The 21,936-nt window shown below is 45.3% G+C and overlaps 1 protein-coding gene across 2 annotated transcripts in view; it reads left to right on the top strand.

Annotated features, from left to right (window-relative positions):
• Positions 1 to 21,936, top strand: part of TRAPPC9 (trafficking protein particle complex subunit 9) — a 3,490,818-nt gene that overhangs the window by 809,827 nt on the left and 2,659,055 nt on the right. For both annotated transcript variants that reach the window (XM_069621680.1, XM_069621681.1), the window contains exon 14: positions 14,989 to 15,121. In XM_069621680.1, coding sequence (XP_069477781.1) covers positions 14,989 to 15,121 — 133 coding nt within the window. The remainder of the gene's footprint in view (positions 1 to 14,988; positions 15,122 to 21,936) is intronic.

Below are 21,936 nucleotides of genomic sequence, written 5' to 3'. Positions count from 1 at the left end.
ATCCCCAACACAAACCCATAACACGCTCAGCCAATCACATGGGCCAGGAAAAACAACAAAACCCTGGATGAGCTATAAAATACTGTCCAGGAGAAGACAATGCAGAAGAAGCTTGGAAGAAAGGGCATGTACTTCCAAACTGACCCTGCTCCCTGGAAAGACGTAGTCTACACTTTGGATAGCCTACAGTGGTTAGGTTGGCGAGAGTTTACCCAGAGACTGTCCCACAGAAGGAGGTTCTAGCAAATAGTTCCTGAGTCAAGCAGAAGTAGGTCTGAAGGTGAAGTGCTTCCTAAAGTGGGAAAGGCGCATGGTAAGAGGGTAACATAATTTCTCCAGCATTGGATTTTTTATGGATTCACATGCTGTGAATATTCCCCATCGTCAGGCTGTTTTAGTTACTTTGATTTAGTACTTTTCCTATGGAAAAACGTCGACACCTTCAGTGTCCCATCACCCTTGCTGTGGGTGCTTTTGGTTCCCACCAATAGGATGTCGAGTGTATGGCTTCGCCCCAGTGTATCCAGGCAGGACCGGGTGGGCAACCGTGGCGGTGGCATCGGATTCATATCCAAAGAAAGTTTAGCTCTCAGACTAGCCCCGACTCAAACCCTGCAATCGTGCGAATCCCTCACTGCCAAAGATTTGCATGGCCTAATATCCAACAATGCGAAAACCACCTCACAACTACTGCTACTAGGTGACTTCAACCTAGGGTTCAACGACCCAGCAGACATACATGCCTCCACCATAGCCAATACTATCTCATCGCTCGGACTCTCACAAAAATTCAACCTACCCACTCACCTGAAGGGAAGAACCCTAGACTGGGTTGCTGATGCTAACTGCTCAGCGGTCATCTCCTCTACCACACCACTACCTTGGACTGACCACTCCCTGGTCTCATTTAACCTACTGACCCCCAGACCACCTACCACAACTGTCACTGGCACCACCCTGCCTAACAAGAAATAAGAAAAATATAACAGTAGAAAGAATCATCCCAGCCATCCTTCCAACGCTAAACGCATTGCCAGACAATCTAGATCCCAACACACTAGTTCACACTCGTTCACGAATATAATAAAATTATGTTAACTACCATGGACAAAATTGCCCCACTTAAACTTCGCACCAGCAAGCCCAAAACCCATTTAAATAAATGGTACACACCTGAACTCCAAGCCCACCGCCTAACAAAGAGAAAATGTGAATCTGCTTGGAAACTATGCCCTTCCAGTGAAAAGAAAGCCCTTCTCGATACGATTTCTCGTCAATACAAAGCTGAAATCTGTTTAGCTAAACGGAACTCCTACAACAATCGCATTGCCAACTCCAACTCAAGTATGAAGGAGCTCTTCTCCATACTGAAGGAACTTGAGTCACCCATTGCCACACCCGACACCTGCACCAAGGACCAGACTTGGTGCACAGACATCCAACAGGCACTAGCAAATAAAATAAACACCCTACAAAACAAAATTAAACTAAAAAAAGACTCCTTAAACCTCACTAACCCTCCCACACCTCCGCCTAATGCTTTACCAAGCACACACACTAACTCATTCTCTTTCTCTTTCTCTAAAACTACCACCCTGGAGGTCGGGAAAATCATACTAACTCTCAAGCCCTCAAACTGCAAAGGCGACATCTGCCCTGCACACATAATCAAGGACGCAGCCAGAGACCTGTCGCCCTTCATCTCCAAACTTATAAACGCCTCTTTTTCCTCAGGTAGTATCCCTTCCAACTTAAAACAATCCTGGGTGCTCCCCCTCCTCAAAAAGCAGACGCTTGATCCTCTCATCCCCACCACCTACCGCCCATCACCACGGTACCCTTTCTACTGAAAATCTTGGACTAAGTGGCCTACGTCCAGATTCAAAAATACCTAGAACTACACAAATTACTAGGCTCCAGACAATCCGGTTTCCGCCCATTACACGGCACGGAAACAGCCCTCATTGATTTGAAGACCCAAATTGATGATCTGAGGGACAAGGGTAAGACAGCACTCCTCCTCCTACTTGACCTCTCCGCGGCATTCGACCTCGTCGACCACAAGGTCCTCTGCAGACACCTGGATTCAGCTGCTCATTTCTCCCCAGAAGCCATCAGATGTATTGAATCCTTGCTGAGTGAGAGAACAATGAGTCTTCTCCCCATCAGCAGCAGCAGACCCCTCTCCTATTACTTGTGGAGTCAAGCTCATGCGTCTCCCCCACACTATACAACCTCTTCACCAAACCTCTGTTCGACGATCTGGATCATCTGGGTGTCACCTACACTAACTACGCAGATGCCACTCGGATTCTCCTCCCACTTTTAGGGGATCACAGTAAGGACAGAGGGTTGGTGAATAGGGTGTATCTCATCATTTAGGCATGGATGGCATCTCATGGCCTATGCCTGAATGATGACAAGACAGAGCTCATCATCCTGGGTACTCCCGCTAATATCAACAAACTAGGCCTTGAATATGCCGAATTTAACATAGACGGCAACATTATCAAAGTATCCAGGGATGTAAAAACCATCGGCTTTTATCTGGATGCCACTATGTCATTCACTAAACAGGTCAACTCACTAGCATCTACCACTGCGTATACCTGCAAATTAATAAGAGCAGGCAGACCATTCCTATCCAATGACATCTGTATGATCTTGGCAAGAGCACTCATACTCTCCAGGCTCGATTATTGTAATGCCCTATATAGCGGTGCTAACAAAGCCATTACCCATAGGCTACAAATCCTACAAAATAATGCCTTGAGAGCTGCCCTCGGCATTAATAAAAGAGAACACATCTCCACTACCAGACGCTAACACAAATGGCTCTCCACCGACAATAAAATCAAACTAAAGCTGGCCTCCCTAACTCATAAAGCCCTCAACAATGCTGCCCCTGGTTATCTGATGGATAAAGTAAAGAGAGAGTCATCCATCAGACAAACAAGAACTATCAATTCCAACTGTCTGATAATCCCCAGATTCATACTCTCCACCATTGGAGGTAACAGCTTCCCTGTGAAAGCTGCCGCATTTTGGAATTCTTTGCCACACAACTTGTGAGCCGATTAACCATATTTGCACTTTAGAAGGAATCTCATCAGTCATTTGAACTCCAACAACCCCTGTATTTAATTGTACATTTTATACCTCTGTCTAGATACTGATACTTTTTGTTTGCGGCCTTTGCTCTCGCCACAAACAGCCCCTGTACATATCTGTATATTTCACTCCTTTGTATAGATATTGATATTTTTTATGTGTGAAGATTTGTATATTTCTCATTCCTGTAATCCTTACATGTCTATAATTTTACTTCAACTGTATATTTCTGTAACATTGTAAGCCTCGAATATTCTTTTTGCCTGCGCCCTGCTGCCCCTGGGTATGGTGCGCCATACAAATAAACAAACAAACAAACAAACAAACAGCGGCTTCCCCTCAGATTTCAACCGTCTTTCTAGCTCGTGGGATTCCTCGAGTTCTTCTCTTCAAATAGAAATTATGTTTCCACACAAAATATATGTTTCAATTTATACTCCAACTGAAGCAACCGACAACTCATCTACAGTCCCATTTATGAACATGGAGACCAAAAAAATCCTTGTACAGGCCCTGAGAGACTTGCGGCCTAAATAACAAATACGAAGGTGACCGCCATGTAGACTGTTTATACTGCTTCTACCCTAACCATTCACTGGAGGAAAGTGAAATCTGTCAGGGTTTTTCACAGAAAACCCTTAAAGACAGGAACCATCAGCTCATTTTTTTGGCTTAATGAAGGAGCATACCTGGCATCGGAAGTGGGCTAGTCAAGGAGTGGGAGAGCTACCACCCCCTCCAACACGCGTTCGCTGTCAAGCCACAGATCCAAGTCTGAAGAAACTCTGACGAAGAAACAAAAAATAGGTGAGCCAAAATCGATGAACCACGATAAGGCCACCGTCCCCACCCCCCACCCAGCCTCTGATAAAAAAAACACCACATAGCAGTGAGGGCTCCCGATCTGTGTCTAAGCAGTTGTCCAATGTCCCATTGACGAAAACACCATAGTTGAAACCGGTGGATGAAGGTTCACGCCCGTTGACCAAAACCATCGAGAACATCCTCTCCGACGAAGGACATACACAAATCCAAATCGTCCACGAAGACCCTGTCTTTGTCCTAAAAAAAATAAACATCATTCGTCCTCGGAGTCACGCACATCTAAAGAAGGTCACAGATCCTCCTCTGGACAAGAAGCATCCTCCGATGGCCAAATCATCAACGATACTCACTTCGACGATGAATTGATGACGAAATCGGGACATCACTTGTCGAAGATCAAAACACACTAACCTTCCGAGAGTGAGGCTGCAGTTCCATCAACCCTATCAACCATTACCATGGCTGAAACCACAGAATTACCTTTCAAACAACTACAACAGGACGATATATCATCCTGCGGTATAAGAATGCTGTAAACCCCTACAGAGGATCCTGTAGAGCACGGGTATCTTCCTCTAGGAGTGTCTATCATAACCTACTCCGACATCATGTCAGATGAAATCTTGCAGCATGAAAGAACATCGGATTTTGAGCCTCCAAGAGAGGAGTGCCCAGGGGGTTCACGGATTCCGATTCCGAAGAATGCAGGATCCAACCTCATATACAGGACAAGCCTCCTGGTCGCCTCCCATCAAGAGGTGAAGAAACGCCTCTAAAGCTGCATAATGTACCACTTGCTCTTTAATCTACACCATCGGGAGCAAGAGGTATGATGCCAGCATATCTCCTTTTTAAGCCTGCAATCTTTACTCTCCATGCAGGTGCTTTCCACTCTGCAAACGCTGCTGGGACAACTCAATGCCTGGCTTCCACCTCCTCAGCCACAGGGGGTTCATCAATGCAGGAAGAACAAGGGTATACCAGGTCAGCAGGAACAAAGGGATCAAGGGTGTTCATCCAGGGACTGCAACAAACGTCCATGTTTGGCACATAGTCAATCTCCACCTAGACCTCCACCTTCAAGAAGGGATAGAATGTGAATAGAAAAACAAGAAAAGGGGAAAATAGAGGCTACAGATCAAGACACAGTTCCAAGGGACACAAGCTCTAACGCCTCTTCAACTTCTCCTCGCATAGACGATACGCAGGCTACGGATTACCCGGACAGGATGCGCAGGGTACTCCAACACAACCCTCTCCTCCAGGCGACGTTGGTGCTTTCCACTCCATGATATCTAAGGCGTGCCAGGAATTTGGTTTAACTCCTGCAGATGAAAAGAAAGACTGTTTTCTTTTTGATCACATGGGTAAGTGCAGAAATTCTTTGTTTTCTATACCCATCCTAGCTCATGTTTGGCAAGAAGGCCTACTTACTCTCAAACATCCATTCTCAGAACCGGTACAAACACCAAACTAACAGACCTATCCGATCCATACAAGCCCATCTCTTAACCATAGCAAGATTTAAACTACAAAAAGCAAGAGGTAAAGGTTTCCCAGTACAAGCGGCTAAACTCTGGAACTCTATGCCCTTGACTTAAAGAGAGGAACCCTCCTATTGCACTTTTAGAAAAAAGTTGAAAACTTGGCTTTTCGCTCAGGTGTAGTAACACACTCTGTTGCTATTACCTGTGATTGTAAGTGCACTGTCATGAAGGTTCTGTTGCACCATGTCTATCTAAGTATCTTTACTGTACTGTTAATGCCACTTCTATTTTGTAACCAACTGTAACACAAGAATCTAAGGCATTTTCGCTCTGTATTGGAACTAAATGTAATACAAGGTCATTATGTACTGAAACTGAATGTAATCCCAGAATGTGCCTCAATACATATGGGTTAGATGCACTATATAAATAAACAAATGAATAAAATAAATAAATAAACTGAGACTAGACAAAAAATGTAATGCACCGGATACAACACCAAAATATCTCACCTCACAGCCCTTTCCAGAGTCGGTTGTGTCAGCGGCAGCAGGTAGCAAGGCTCGTACAGAACAGAAATGTGCCACTCCCCCGGACAATGAAGGCAAAAAAATCAATGCCTTTGGTAAAAAAGCAGTCACCATCTGGGCAACAACAGTTAAAGTGGCCAATGCCCTTGCAGTAGTGGCTCGCTACGACCGGGAAATGTGGCATTGTGTGGCTCCTATATCCGAGCACTTGCCAGACCAGCAGTGGAAAGAAGTCATGACACTGGTGCGTGAAGGTGAGGAGGTCTCAAAACTTAGTATCAACATTGCAGTGGAACGCGCAGGAACAAGATTCAAGCAAATCGGTAATGGGATCGTCCTCAGAAGGCAAGGATGGCTACGCTGCACTGACTTTAGAAAAGAGGTGCAACCTAATGTGGTTGACATGCCGTTTGAGGGAATTAATGTTTTTGGTGATGAAGTCAATGATGCCCTTAAAACAATGAAAGCAGCCTTACAGGGCAGAAGGTCCTTTCGTTCCTTTCGAGGTTCCTACAGTCAATATAGGTTCTCATCCTCAAGAGACAACAAAAACGACGGCAGATCCGGATACTACTCCCAGGGATACAAGAGAAACTACCAGTCCAGCCGGGAGTATCACTATGTACAACGCAAATGTGGATCAAACACCTCTCAAACAGGTAGACAGAACAAGGCCCAGCAATGACTGCCTTGGGGACACACAGGTGGGAGGAAATGTGGTGTTTCATTTCCACAAGTGGCAAGTGATTACAAAAGACAGATAGATGCTAGATGCCATCCAGCATGGCCACTTGTTGGAATTCAAGCACACACAGAAACCGTTACCTCCCGTAAAGGTGTCACACCCACACCTTCCAATTCTACAGCAGGAAGTGTGCCAAATGTTAAAGAAAGGGCAATAAAAAGAGTTCCTCCTTCTTCCAAGGGAAAATGGGTATACTCAAGATACTTTGTCATCAAGAAACCAGACAGGAAGTGGTGTCCTATCCTGGACTTCCTAAAGTTAAACAAAAACATCAAAAAGCAAAAGTTGAAAATGGTCACACTACAAGACATCAAAAAGCATGTACAACCACACAAATATCTAGCGGCTATAGACCTGAAAGACGCTTACTTCCACATCCCAATACATCCGAGACACCAAAAGTATCTCAGATTCAAGGTCGGCGAAAGTCATTACCAGAGTACTTCCATTTGGCCTTAAATTGGCCCTCGGGACGTTCACCAAATGCCTAGCACCAGTGGCAGCTTTTCACAGAAAACCGGGCCACCACGTCTATTCATATCTAGACGATTGGTTGATTCAAGGTCCAGCATATCAAGAAACCACGGTTTCTCTGAGACAAACAGAAGCTCTTCTCCAAAAATTCGGATTTGCAATCAATTATGCCAAATCTTGCACATTTCCATCAAAATGTTTGGTGTTCCTGGGCACGCAATTTCTCACGGGACAACGCCTCATCAAACCCTCACCTGACAAGGTGAAAAAATAAATAACCCTGACAAATTCCTTCACTCCAAATACATCTCTACTATGGAACATTTTGTCCTGTATTCCACTAATATTCAATTGCAGACTAAACATGCAGCCAGCACAAATATTTCTAGTTACCAGATGGTCTCAAACACACGGGTCCTGGTCAGACAAAATTACCATCACCCTGGCTCTCTCAAATTCACTAAAATGGTGGACAATCCTCGACAACATCTAGAAAGGGATGACCCTAGTAGAACCCACTCATGATCGTCACCGATGCTTACCTGGCGGGGCGGGGAGCTCACCTAGACAAGCACCAAGTCAAAGGCCTATGGACTCTCGAAGAATCCATTCTCCACATAAATGTTCTAGAGTTGCGTGCATTATATTGGGCTCTAAAGTCTTTCCTTCCTCTCATTGGTAATTCAGTAGTGCGACTACTCAAGGACTATACCACCACAATGTGTTATCTGTGCAAACAAGGTCAATTACCCTGTCTCAAGAAGCACAGACCATTTGGCTTTGGGCCATTCACAACAACATTGTGTTGAAAATCTTCCACCTCCCGGGGATTCACAACCAACAAGCGAACACCCCCAACAGGGACTCGACGAAGTCCCACGAATGGCAACTGCACAACAACCAAATATCCAGAATCTTCTTGGCGTGTAGTCATCTTGCTCTGGACCTCTTTGCCATACAGGGCAACGAGCAGTGCAGGAAATTTGCGAGCCGGATTCCACAACCCGGCTCTCAAGGGAACGCATTCTAGTTCCTATGGACTGGCATCTTCGCATATGCGTTCTCTCCATTCCCTCTGATCAGGAAAACAATCCAATTGATACACAAATATCATTGCAAGATAATTCTGGTGGCACACTACTAGTCCAGTCAAACCTGGTTTCACGGATCTCTTTCAACTGCCGGTGGACAATCCAGTCCATCTGGGATCTCACGACGATCTCCTATCCAGAACAGTGGTGCGATTCTACATCACGACCCTCGCTCCCTCAAGCTAACAGCGTGGCTCCTGATCCCACCGAATATGGCCACCTAAACATCCCGCAGGACTGCCAGCGCATAATGGCTGCAGCTAGGGCACCGTCCACTAACAATTCCTACAACCAGAAATGGAAAAGGTTCTGTATATGGTGCACGCGGCAGCCCAACCTTCAACCACTAGCCGTAAGATCAAACAGGTTCTCCCCTACCTACTGAAACTGCCCAAGGAAGGTCTAGCAATCTCCTCCATTAAAGTTGACAAGACAAGTTGCAATCTCCAGATTCACAAGAAAAAGAGGAGCTCCTCCTCTCTACAGCGACAGGCTGCTCAAACACTTTCTAAAGGTGCTTTTTCAAACTTTTCCTCCACAGAAAAGAATCCCACCGTTATGGAGCCTAAATCTGGTCCTAGCCGGTATCATTAAAACCCCTTTTGAGCCGATATCGGCGGCACGCTTCAAGTTTGTGAACTGGAAAGTTAATCACCATTACGTTCTCCAGACGAGTCTCTGAACTGCAAGCTTTAGTGGTGAACTCTGCATATCTCCGATTCGCGAAGGACAAGGTAATCCTCTCCACCAATTCTCACTTCATCCCAAAAGTAACATCAGAATTTCACAAGAATGCAACCATCACCCTGCCTACATTCTTTCATAATGCCACAGCCCCAGCGGAGAGAGCTCTGCACTCTCTGGACATAAAAACAGCGTTAAAATATTATCTGGACTGGCCAAAATCATTTACAATAACAAAACAGGTCTTTGTCGTCTTTGGGCCGTCAATCAAGGGGAAGACCATCACAAAACAAGGCATCGCAAGGTGGATATCCTCAGCGATTTCCTTCTGCCACGCAAAGAGCAGGCCCCTGCAGACTGCAGCAGGGACACATTCTACGAGGGGCACAGCCGCCTCACTGGCTCTCTGGTCGGGAGTGCCCATCAAAGACATTTGCCAGGCAGCAACATGGGCAGTGCCTCACAAATTTATCAGGCACTACTGCCTACAACAGCAGCACACGGAAGACGTGCAGATGGGATGAGCAGTCCTTCAACGGATACGTCATCGCATATGTCATCTGTGCCATTATACGGTTTGGTCCGTTTCGAGCATGTTACAAATCAATCAAATCAAAATGGCTGTTCCAGTAAGGTAAGCCCTGCAGCTCCCGGATGTTTTTCTTGTATTTACCTATGTGTACTTCCTGCATAAGCGCAGAAAAATGCAAAGGTTTCTAATCTTTGTTTGTCTGGTTTTTCTCCTCCTGACATATATAAACTGTTATAAAAGCTATTCATAGCATGTGAATCCATAATAGATCCAATGCTGGAGAAGGGAGTAGTTTCTTACCTGTAACTCAATTTCTCCAGCGTTGCTATCTTTCATGGATTCACATGCACCCTCCAGCCTTCTCCTCACGCAAACATCCTTTACAGGGGGGTAATACTCCATCTTCAGTGGTTAAAATCTGAGGGTAAGCTGCTGGGGTGGAGCTATACACTCTACGTCTTATTGGTGGGAAACAAAAGCACCCACAACGACATCGATGGGACACTCAGGGTGTCAACGTTTTTCCATAGGATTAGTACTAAACCAAAGTAACTGTGGATTCACAGCCTGATGACGTGAATATTCACAGCATGTGAATCCATGAAAGATACCAATGCTGGAGAAATGGAGTTACAGGTAAGAAACTACTCCCATCTGCCAGAAAAGGAGCCAGCTCACACAAGTACTGCTGGAAACCCATGGTCTGAGTAGCGACATAGTGATTGTTAAAAAGCTCAATTCTGCTAGGATTGTTGTGGGACACTGTGTAATTCAGAGGCTGAAGGAGGAGCCTGAGGAATGGTACCTTGGAGAGGTCTTGGGAGTTGCTGAAAGCTGGAAGCCCAAAGAGTGGTCCAGACTGTGAGTAAACCCTGGAAGAGCCTTCCCATGAGATGTTCTTTGTGTTGGAATACAATGATCACTAAGAATGGTCGGTTTAATAAACAACTATTTTACCATGACAAAATGTTTAATATGTCAATGAAATCAATGGTTGCTTATTGGGTACCCATGTGCCACGCATAATTTCCGGGTATATCTCCCTCAGTAGATAATTTGTCATTATCAAGTCCCAGTCTTGTGCAAACGCCATCCATGCCTTCTGTGATGAATCCCATGATGTTGTTGCTGCTTCCGAAGGGGTAGCCTCCTACCCATGAGACCAGGGTGGTGAGGGCCCTTCCCGATAGTCCCCATGGGGGTACTCAGCGGGTGGAACTTATAGGAGGGGAAGACCAGTGACGACTACCTCGCAAGAAGACTGTATTCCCACCACATGACCCTGGTGCCCCTTTCCAAAATTACCTGTGATGAATCCGATGAGTCATCACTGTTACTCATATACCCCGTCCCCCAACATGGGGATGGTACCAGAATCTTTGGCATTGAATATGTGAGCTCGCCCCTTTAAATTTAGTATAGGGCACGATCCCGGGCATGGAAATTTCCCAGAGACCCCGCCCTCTGGCACCTCACCTCAGTCCTTTTTTCCGCACGGATGGTGTCAGACCTGCGAGCTAGGCGCAGTAACTTTTTCTGAGGTTTTGCGTGGTCCCCATTCTTTTGTTTTTCTAATTTATTCCCCTCCCTTGGGTGCCTTGCCTCCCCCGGCTAGGGGCCCGACAACCACCGGGACACATTTGCGGCTTGCAGTTCTCTCGGTCACTGATACTTTAAGAATTGTCTTTCCCACTGGAGACAGATCTTCCACTCTTCACCACCCGGTCATCGCCAGGACCTCGCGTCAACAGAAGGTAGGTCCTTTGTTCTCTAAGCCCCTCAGCATGGAGACTCCTTTCCAGGACCCTCAGTTCGTAAAAGTGCTGTGGACTCTGGTTCTGGCGGTGGACCCAAGGCTATTAAGGCTACTGGCTCCTAAGCAGAGGGACCCAGGGGTTCTTCCGGCCGATCCACTGAGAGGCGCTCCAAGCCTCCTTCGTCTTCTGCACTGGGGTGCAAGAAGCTTTCTAGCTCTGGTTCCAGGCAGCAGCCTGAGGTGCGGTCCCATATGACTCCTAGCTCCCCAGCTAGGGCTTACAGACTACCAGAGCCAACTCTGAGGTCGGCGCTTCTGCTTCAGGGTCGGTGCGCAAACAGTCCTCTGGTATGTCGGACCCAGCACAGGTCTCAGGGCCTTTGTGCCCTCCCTCCCATGGCGTGGCGCAAGGCCCCAAAATGCCGGACAAGCACGTGGTGGAACTTGCACGGCTGGGGGCCCTCTTAGATTCTGACTCTAGCCCTCAGGCCGTCCCATAGCCTTCAGAATAGGCGACTCAGGGTGGTTCCAGTTCTCTTCCTTTGGTGAGTGTGTGTCAGGCCCCATGGCTCAGGCAGTGGGACCCACAGAGTTACATTTGTGCCTCCTAGCCGTTCAGATACCCATCCCAGGGTCCTCTGCGCTTGTATCAGGACAGAAGGCCGTGCTCCCTCTCTTGAACCAGCGCCTTGTGAGGATAGTTTTTTCGAGCGCTTCCTGCTACTCATTTACTCCCTGCAGATGTCAGGTCTTTTCAAGGACCTCATTAAAAAATGGTCCCCCAGGTGGTGCCTCCAAGGCCCTCCACCAGTTTCTTCTGGTGATTCCAGTACCAAAGCCTGTCTCTGGTTCAGGCCCCCCCTATTCTTCCCGGTCTTACGGCTACTACGGCGCCCACCCTTCCACCACCACCACTGATGGCCCCTCCTCAGTCACCTGTCGATAAGCATCCGCCTCTGGGGGCTGATCATAGGAGGACCCCTTCGCCTTCTGAGCAGACTCCCCTGTGCCTGACAAAGGGGTGGGGCGACGACAGCGCACAGGAAGAGGAGCTTTTCCACTCTGTGAAAGCATTTCATGACCGTGTTCAAGGCGTACCTGAGGTTTTGGGGATGCCCACTCTGAACAGGCCCCCCTCAAGAGCCAAGAGTGTTGGCAGAACTCCTGGCCCTGCATGTCACAGCCTGCTCCAACATTCCTCTCCAAAAGATGTCCTCTCTTTAACTAAGAAGGTCTGAGAAAAGCCTGGGCCAACGCTCAGATGAACAAGAAGCTGGACGTCCGCTTCTGGCTGCTGGATGGGGAACCAGTACTTCTGGCATCCCACCCCCAGCCCCACTCCTCCTGTCATTGTGACAACGTCTTTGTATTCAAAGCCTTCCTCTTCTGTGGCCCAGGCCGCCTCCAACTGTTTGCCCAAAGAGGACAACGCCTTTGAGTATTTTGGCAGGAGGTGGTACCTCACCACCGGGCTACACCTGCGCCAGGCCAATGCTGACGCTACCCTCGCTGTGTTGAATCGGAAGCTGCGGCGGGAGATTGGGGAGTTCCTGCCGGACCTTCCATTCGAGTCAGGCCTCGTTCAAAGCAGGTCTAGCCGAGGCCTTTGGATTGCCTGGGATCTGATGGAGTCCTCGGTCTCACACATATCGACACGGCCAGCAGAGGCCTCTTCCTGGGAGTCCAGAGGAGGCGGATGCACGCAGTGAAACATTCAGGATCCTTGACCTTCCTTTCAGTGGACAGATTTGTTCCACTCGTCTGATGATGAAGAACTTATTAAAAAGAAGACTTCAACACAGACTGCCAAGTCCTTGAGCATCCTGACGAAGCCGGGGCAGCAGTCAATACCACAGACCCAGGGCAGGTCTGCCTTCAAGCCTCTCTTTCAGCGGCCTCAAAGGTTTTTGGGACTGTGGAGCCAAAACCAGCTCCAAATTGAAATATTATTCAAAATATTCAGAGAACTGGAATCTCCTGTCCCAGCCCCTGACGGCATCAACAAAGACGGAACTTGCTGCACTAACATTCCGAATGCTGTGCATACCAAAATAGGTATCCTACAGCAAAAAATTGCTAACAAGCAAGCCTTAATCACCCCCCCAACCTCACCGCCTGTAAGGCTCACCTGATTCCCACGGAGGCGCTGACCCAAAATGGACTGCTACAGTTGCTTTTATGACTATGATGAGGCGTAGAACTCGGAAGACGCTCTAGGCAGGACCTCCGAATATTGACTGTCTGGCTTGTAAGGTGAGTTTTCTGCAGGTGGAAGAAAAAGGGGTAATTACAAGCTGGTTGGATAAGTTCTCCCACCAATCTTCTGCTTTTCCCACTTCTTGGTTCTTGACTGGTCTCCACGAACTCTCACCTTTGGTTTAGTAAAGCCAAGCTCTCCATCCTGCTTCTGGTGCAGGGGCGCGTGGAATCCAGTTACGTCACTGGATGATTTCAGTGTTTAGGCTAAGTGTCCTTTTGTGGCTTGTAATAATCCTTCAGGTGCCGAGGAGCTGTTGGTGACACCACCACTGCTGTGCAAGAAGAGGCTCGTGAGTATAGAAGATCTGAGGCCGCTTCTGAAGGAGCACCCTTTTATAAAGTCCTTTTCTGTCTTTCTGGTGCCGAGATGCTGTGGGCGATGCCGCCGCTGTTGCACGTGCGGTGGCACGTAAGTATAACTGAATTGTGGCCGTTTCCAAATGGGCGCCTCTGATAATGTCTTTTCCTTCCTTTCAGGTGCCGAAATGCTGAGGGCGATGCTGCTGCGTGTGAAGAAGCGCGTAAGTATTACTGAATTGTGGCCACTTCGGCTCGGACACCACTAACAATGTCTTTTGTCTTCCAGGTGCTGGGATGCTGCTGAAGCGAAGGCCGCGGTGAACTCCGGTATGATCACGGATGGATAAGGTAAGCGAGCGCAGCTGCGAGCGTGTTGCCCGTTTTCTAACCTTATGTCTTTATTTGCAGGTTGTCGGAGACTGGACTCTTGTGGTTGAATTCTGGTGAGTAGATGTTCCTGTGCCTTTTCTTCATCCACAGGTTGCTGCTCAAGAAGCTGAGGGTGTGTCTGGACCTGGAATGCAGGAGCCGACTTGGTGAGCGTCCTGCTGCTGTTGCAGAATAACGCGAAGCACGTGAATTCTATTGGGCGTGGTTTAAATAGTGGAGAAGTGCTTTGGCGCCGGGACTGTGGTTCCTTATGAGCCTGGCGCCAGAGGCGCCAGGACATGGTCCAAAGGGCCCCTGTAGGGGTCTGCTGGAACCGGGGGTGTGGATGATGAGCCTGCTTCCGGGGACGCTGGGCCAGTCTTGGCTCCTTGGGAGTAGCGCTCATGACACCGCCCATGACTAGAATGTTGTTTTGTTGGTTGAGGAAAAATATGAACCAGGGAAACACGAAGTGAACGATATACTTTGAGTTCTACAAGAATACATGTCATGCCTGATTTTGGTTTCCACAGTCTGACATCCCTGAGTCTTTCTGGCTAAGACATCTTGCATTGAATTTTAGGCAATTAGAGTAAAGCCAAGGTTGGACTTGAGAAGATCACTTGGTTCACTAGGCCACTCCTGGGGTACAGCCAGAATTATCTCTCATCCCAGAATACAGTGTACTTTAAGGTTCCTCGTTTCCTGTGATTTCTTCTTTCATATCATCAACTTCTGTTATGTCCCTGTTTTGTTTCATGGGAAGCGATTTCAGTTTTCCTGAGACTCATTCAGTCTTTTAATACATGTTTTGCCTTTTTGTAGGGTACCACACATCAGTTTTTGGAGTGTACAGTGACTGTCAGTTGGAAAGCCTATCAGACCTGAAGACGAGTGGCGTCACAGTGGAGGTCATTCCTGCTTTGCCAAGGCTCCAAATCAGCACCTCTCTTCCAAGGTAAGACCTGGCAGCTTTGTGATATCTGTCATGGAATGTTAAGCCTCACAGTGCATTTATTTTACTTGGTTAAAGTATTCTTATTAATTATGCATGATGTTCTGTGGTCAGAAATAGTGAGTAGCTTCGCAATTTGGAACTATGCAGATAACATAAACAATTGCTTGTCTTTTTGTAATTTGCTTGGAAGTTTTGGTATTCAAGTTAATCAATTTTCTAACAAACATTTTTATAATGTTCTTTTTTTTAATTTCCTTTCCATACTATAATGGTCTTGAAAAGTGAGGGTTGACTTTCTGAAAGTATTGGGCTTTTTACAAATATATGAAAAGCGCCCATACATAGTAATCCTGGTAATTAATATTCAAAGGGAGGGCTAGCTAGTAATTGTATATTCATGAAATGATGCTCAGGTGAGAAAACTGATACAATTCCAATAGGCCCATAGAAAAAACTATACGGCATAGGGAAATGCCTACTAAATAACGAACCAGACGGATGAATAATACAAAGTACTACTCCTAAGTTTAAAAGCATTCACCAAGGATCCTTAGGTCAATCATTCAGGCCCCACCTGAAAAAATACTTAAAGAATCCTGTGTGCTGTGGTGAGGGTAGAGCTGGCTTGCCTTGATGGTAAATAATGCAAAGATTCCCCACTTTATAGGCTTAAGTGCAAGTACTTAAGCATTCCTTTCTACAATATTAATGGGATGTTGACCACACACACTACTGCCATTTGCATGATCTCTGGTGGATCTGAAAAGAGGGGTGAGTTAGATTGGAGGGGAGAGAAGGAAAATTAAAGATAGATTTGCCTCTGTAAGGCAAGATATCCAAAAGTTTGATTATTTCTCGGGTTGCCCCCATATTTTGAGCATAGTTTATTCCAGAGTACTGTGCATATTTTTTGAATTAATATCAAACCGGTCTTCTCTTGTAACATTAATGATCAGAGCTTCTCTCCTCACCACATGGCAACACATTAGTTAAGCCTTCCAGACATACTAAATTTTGTTGAAATCCATGTCTTTTTACTAGTGCACTTCTTCTGGAGTGTTTCTTTCTGTGTGTGTTGAAAGCTTTTTCCTTTTTAAAGTATTTTTTAGGATTGTGGTATATGGTGTCCTATTTGTTTCCCCTTCCCATTACTACTTTCTGTAACCCCTTTTCCTGCCTGGTCACTTTGAAGTATCTCACAGTAAATATGCACAATTGAAAAGTCAATCAAACAAAATGCTGTGATGAAGATACGTTCCAACATTTTTCTCACTGGCCAGCCTGTGAGGCAGGTTGAAAAACCATGCATCCGCCATTGCTGCCTGTTTAATTAGGAATGATTGTTGATATGTGTGTAGGCCTGGAATCACCACCCTTATCACTATGCAAACTTGTATTGATGGGAGACCTTGTTTCCCGGATCAGGATGCTAACCATTGTTCTGTGGACACATCAACATATAATTTGTGTTTAGTTTCTCCTATTAGAATTCATAACAGTGTACAGATGTCTTGTTAGAAAACAGCTCATGGGGAACTTGCATGAAATGGAGGTAAACAAGGCTTTTACTTTCTGGAGTCCCTTGACAGGCACATAGCGACATAGTCTGGAGTATATGCAGTCAGCCAGGGGCAATGATGTCTTAAAAGACCGGCAGAGTTGTGTGTAACAGAGCTCATTTAAGGTCACTCCATTCCCCACTTGCTTTTGTGGGCATTCAATGCATTCCTTCAGCTGACACTAACTCACTTGGAGCAGATTTGGGCAGACACCACAAATACTCCCTCATATCTTCTGTGATTGACATTTACTCCTCTAATGAATTGCAAGCATCCCTAATCTCCTTACCGCTGTTACTCTTGTGCTGCCTGGGTATCTGAATAAGGTTGACACATGATCAGACTTCAGCTGCCAGACACTAGAATACTAGAGCTGGTGTCCATAGTACTAGTGATCTTAGTACGTTTGCATACCACCAAATACATTTGTCCCCTCAACCTACAAATGGCTGCGACATCACCAATATGGTTTATGGCACTTTATAAGAAGTTAATGGTGTGGTGGCAAAGAGCGGGCTGCTTTCCAAGGGCCGGCCTCAGCTTGCAGCAACTAAGCAATATAAGCAAAGAAGGGGAGAGACACAGACTGATGGTAAATCAAGCATTGTGTATTAGGCAGCCAATACACAGCATACAGAAACATGATCAGCGGGGAAGTAGGAATACAGCATGCAGGTGTTCCAGCAGTGGGCCACACAGAGCTCTCTCTAGTGCCCCCACCTTAGCGAGCCAGTTTATATAGCATATCATAAGCAAATACTAATATGTTTCTGTACTTTCACAATGGGGGTGCTACTTGGCACGACATTAGACATTTGGCAAGAACTGCCGACATCTTACTTGTAACCTTGTGATGCAGCCCTGCAGCGACATCGTGTTGTATTTTGAATAAACGCCATTCGCAGAAACCCCTTCTGTTATCCCATATATGGGGCTTAATGCTAAACTTGTAGAGAATAAGCGGAAGCGATGGTCTGACGTGTCCTCTTCCTTAGGATGGGTTTGGGCCTGTCTGGGGTGCTGTGTGCAGAGCAGGCACAGGGAGGCAGAGGGAGGTGACATGGAGGGTCTGAGGCCTAACTGTATGGGGGAGCCTAATAGCATAGCATTGCATTGCATAACATAGAATAACATAGCAATCCTGCATATCAAAACTGCCACATCAATGGATAACCTCTTCCTCAGTCACTGTTTGTATGATACTTTACATAAGCCTACATAAGAGTTTGTTACCCCAGTGTTAATTAAGCCTGCATACAACTTGTCAAGGTTAAGTTTAGAAAACAAACACACTGCCCAATATCAAAGTATTTATTGTAAACCCAAAGTTTACAAATCCCATATACATCAGCATATACATCAGCAAACATTTTGTTACCATGCCCTAGCTTGGTGTTATGGTGAAGCCTTTCGTCTTTTCCATACATGTGAGTGATTTGGAATCTAATGCTTTTCAAAGTTTAAACCCCTATTTATGATATGATTTAAGATTAGCACCCTGGGATTTTCTTCTGGCTAGATTTTAAATAAGCAGCTTGCCAGTGTAACGCACATCAAAAAATTTAAGGGGTTGGAGATGTATTTGTTAATCTGAAAGAGGGTGGAGAGGTAAGGTTGTATTGCTTCCCTATGACAGGTCAGGATGACAGGAGTCTGGGGAGGTTCAATGCAGAGAGAATGACTGGTTTGCATTGGACGAGGTCTGTATTAACCCTCTGGCATTTGAGTATTCCGCAGTGCCATTGCGTTCTGTTCTGAGGCCCTAAAGGCTGCATGATGAACACTTGCAGGACCAGAGTTGCTGTCCCATGTATCAATTAATTGAAAGGCGATCATATTGGTTAACGTTTGAGAAATGTACCTTTTAATGGTTTGTGTGCAGGTTCTGCTTACATTTATCACAAGCAAATGTTAGTAATGACCAATGTGATTAAAGACTGCATAATGTGAATGGAAAAATCAAAATAGCATACAACACTGTACCCAGTAATGCCACTGTTGTAGTTAATCAGAAGCCTCTTCACGCTATTAATCGTGAGTTCTGTGCTTTGATGGAGTCCCTTATGAACCAGCAAGGCTATATGCTAGAGATGAAAAGCGGCTATGATTGAGGATCTCCACTGGAGCGTGAATTCTTTGAAATTGTATTACAAGTCCCAAAAATATATTGCTATGTGTGGCGGTTATGAAGGAAAAACTGGAAGAAATTCCAAGAACTGTCACAGGGCAAGCAGCATGTTTAGAGATGATTTCCAGTGGTATGTTGGTACGTCATTGAAACAAAGGGTGAATCTGAAAGAGCGAAAGTAAAGACTTTAAGGTAATGTGGTCAGAGATGGGCTGAATCTTTACCTTTTGGTAGATATTTGCTTTAATGCCAATGCACATACATGCATGTGTCCCTACATTGGATGATTCTTATCTCTTTTCTGTGCCTCTCCAGGCCTCTGCACAGTCTTGCAGCACAATTATACTAGTATCTGTCCCTTTCATTTTTGTGAACTGATTGCCTGTAGGATGCCCTTTGCCCAAAATGGAAAGAGACTGGAATTGAATCTACTCTTCAGGTAGACTGCTTGGTCAAAGCCCATCTTGAGCCCTCACATTCTGCCAGTGCATGTCTGGACAAGCTGGTCAGAGGACAGGTAATTATTCTGTGTCCTGACCCTTGGTTCTGCCCTCAAAGCCCCTCACCACATTGACAAGGTATCCTGGTCACTCCACTGGGTGATGTCTGCTTTCTGGCTTACATATGCTTGTCGATTAGGCAATCTGCTTTCATTTTAGGTTCCTTTTGAGAAGGAAGGTTTCCCCATTGTACTGCTTTAAGGTGCTCCTACAGTGACTCAGTTCATACATTTGTTTGTATGAAGGTGCTCCTACCCATACCAGAAAAGAATCGGTCCTGAAGGAAAGCTTTCATTGGACCTCTATGAAGGGAAGCCCACATTGGGTGGTGAGGAGTCTGGATGTATTGCTGCTGTGGTCTGGTAATCAATTTTCACTATACATTTCCTATTGCTTTGCATTGTGATTTGTGCTCTTGCGGTATCTTTGGTATGTGTATGCAGACTTTATGGTGAAATGTGCCTCTTTGCATCTTCTTTGGCACTTTTCATAAATTCTTCCTTCTGCTGTAAAAAAATATATCTATTCCGTTCACAGTCAATCCAAAGAGTATATAATCAAAATAGAAATGCACACTGCAGGAATATCTGAAATAGACTACTCTAAATTCACTTTCTTAACTAAGATACTGTTCCCTTTCCTAAATCGTGCATGCCAGTGATGTAGCACAGTGGACGGTGAAGGGCTCAAACTGGGAGAGATACGGCTTCCAATGTACAGTTGCTCCTACTTGCTAGTTGCGAGGCTTTGCTAACCCCCCCACCCAACACTCACACCATAATATCCAAAGTTGGTTATACTCCGGACTTCTAGTACAGGTCAGAATTCCTCCCTAACCACAGCATTGTTCCCCACACATTTGACATCCTGAAATTAGTATTTCAGACATGATCACAACTAAGACCGCCCAAGATAGGTGTGGCTAGTAATGAACCAGATGTGAGTCCCCTGATGGGGAACTTTAAGTTGTGCACAGTGGCTGGGGATGGTTTATGGGCACCATAGAAGCTACTCCAATCCTTGCAACCAGGGCTGGTTTCCTTGGTAACACCTCTGTGTTTTATTGCTGCCTTACAGCAATTTTCTCTAAACTCAGCGAGGATAATATTGACATCAGTTTTGCTTTACTGCCAGGTTTCAGCCTTTCGTAGGAAGTGAAGATTAACTTTTTATTACTGGCTACTTAATGCTCTTTCGTTAGTTTTCAAATTTGAGTTTCCTTCTGAAATTGTAGCTACCCAGCAGAAACAAAATGAGTCACTCCCAGCACTCTCATTTCATAATAGCCATATTAAACCTAAATCACTGTGTATTGCACACTTTTAAGAATTCATTAGCCCTGTGTAAAGTCATGGCTATGCTTGATTTGCTCACCTCTTATGACCTTACACATGTGTGCTTAATGTTTTGTCCTTCTAATTGTACCCCCGATGTTGTATCTTATCACTGCATCCCCTTGTCATACTGAAAAACAGATGTCCACAAATTTGTGGAGCTCTACCGTCTATTGCACTCACGGTTTGTTGTACAACTACATAAAATTCAAATTTACTTCTGAGTAAAAGGTAATGGTGGGTTTTTACTTTACAACATATATTCAATTCAATTATATTGTTCCATCACATATCTCAAAATATACAAATATTTACACTGTACATCCATACACAAGTTAATTTCGTGATTATGCAGTTATTGGTAATAACTCCAAAATGTCTTCCCAAACCATTTGTTTATGATCATAGGTTCATAACAACTGTAGTGATGTGTTGTCCTAGAAACTTGCTCAACACGTTTCGGGAATTTGTTCTTTATCAGAAGCTCATAGATTCAATACAATTATTTTCTCTTTGTTTTATCTAGAAAAGATGATATACACCCATCAGTTATTAGTTTCCTATCTATTCTCATAAGAGTCTGTCATGTCTCCTATTAATCACCTGGATGATGTTCTTGATTCACGATTAATTTCAAGATGGATATTGTAGTTGTCCTTGTTTCCTTTGCTATCTTGTATACCGTCCACAATCTCCTTACGTTGGGGGAGGTGCATTGGCTAAAAGGGTAAAAATGTAGGAGGATATATCTAATCAAAAACCATAAAAATCACGCTAATCTGGGCATCTAAATGCATTTGGTTAAAATTAGTAGTCAGCATAGTGAGTTTTAAAAAAAAGATGTATATATTTTGTATTTATTTGCGTGGTTCCCCCAAACCCCTCTTAGCGATTATCTAGTACCTATTCTGCACAACCCACACCCCTTTAACCCCTAGCCCATATTTTTTTGAGTTTTTTTCATCCGGAAACTTTGCAAATAACCCCTGGCGATGTAACATCGTCGTACCCTGTTAAGACCGCTGCTAAGATGCACAGGCCCCAGAGTGGGTAGCAGAGAGGACCATGACAGAATTACTCTGTAGCTGACAAATGCACACAGACAAGAATTTGGGATCACTTAGCTGCTTTGACACCAGTGCCAAGATGTAGGGCAGGCTATTTGAGACCTTGATCCACTGAAGCAGAGGTTGAATTAGATTGTCAATACAAATACAATTCTGACATAAAGTATAACACTCGGCATACAATTGGGGACGAGTTGAATCCAATACCATGCAGCAAACGCATAGCC

This window comes from Ambystoma mexicanum, chromosome 5q (assembly GCF_040938575.1).
Source record: "Ambystoma mexicanum isolate Mex_15411 chromosome 5q, UKY_AmexF1_1, whole genome shotgun sequence".
NCBI lineage: Eukaryota > Metazoa > Chordata > Amphibia > Caudata > Ambystomatidae > Ambystoma > Ambystoma mexicanum.
The sequence above is the reverse complement of the archived record's forward strand: the minus strand, read 5'-3'. Positions and strand labels throughout refer to the sequence as shown.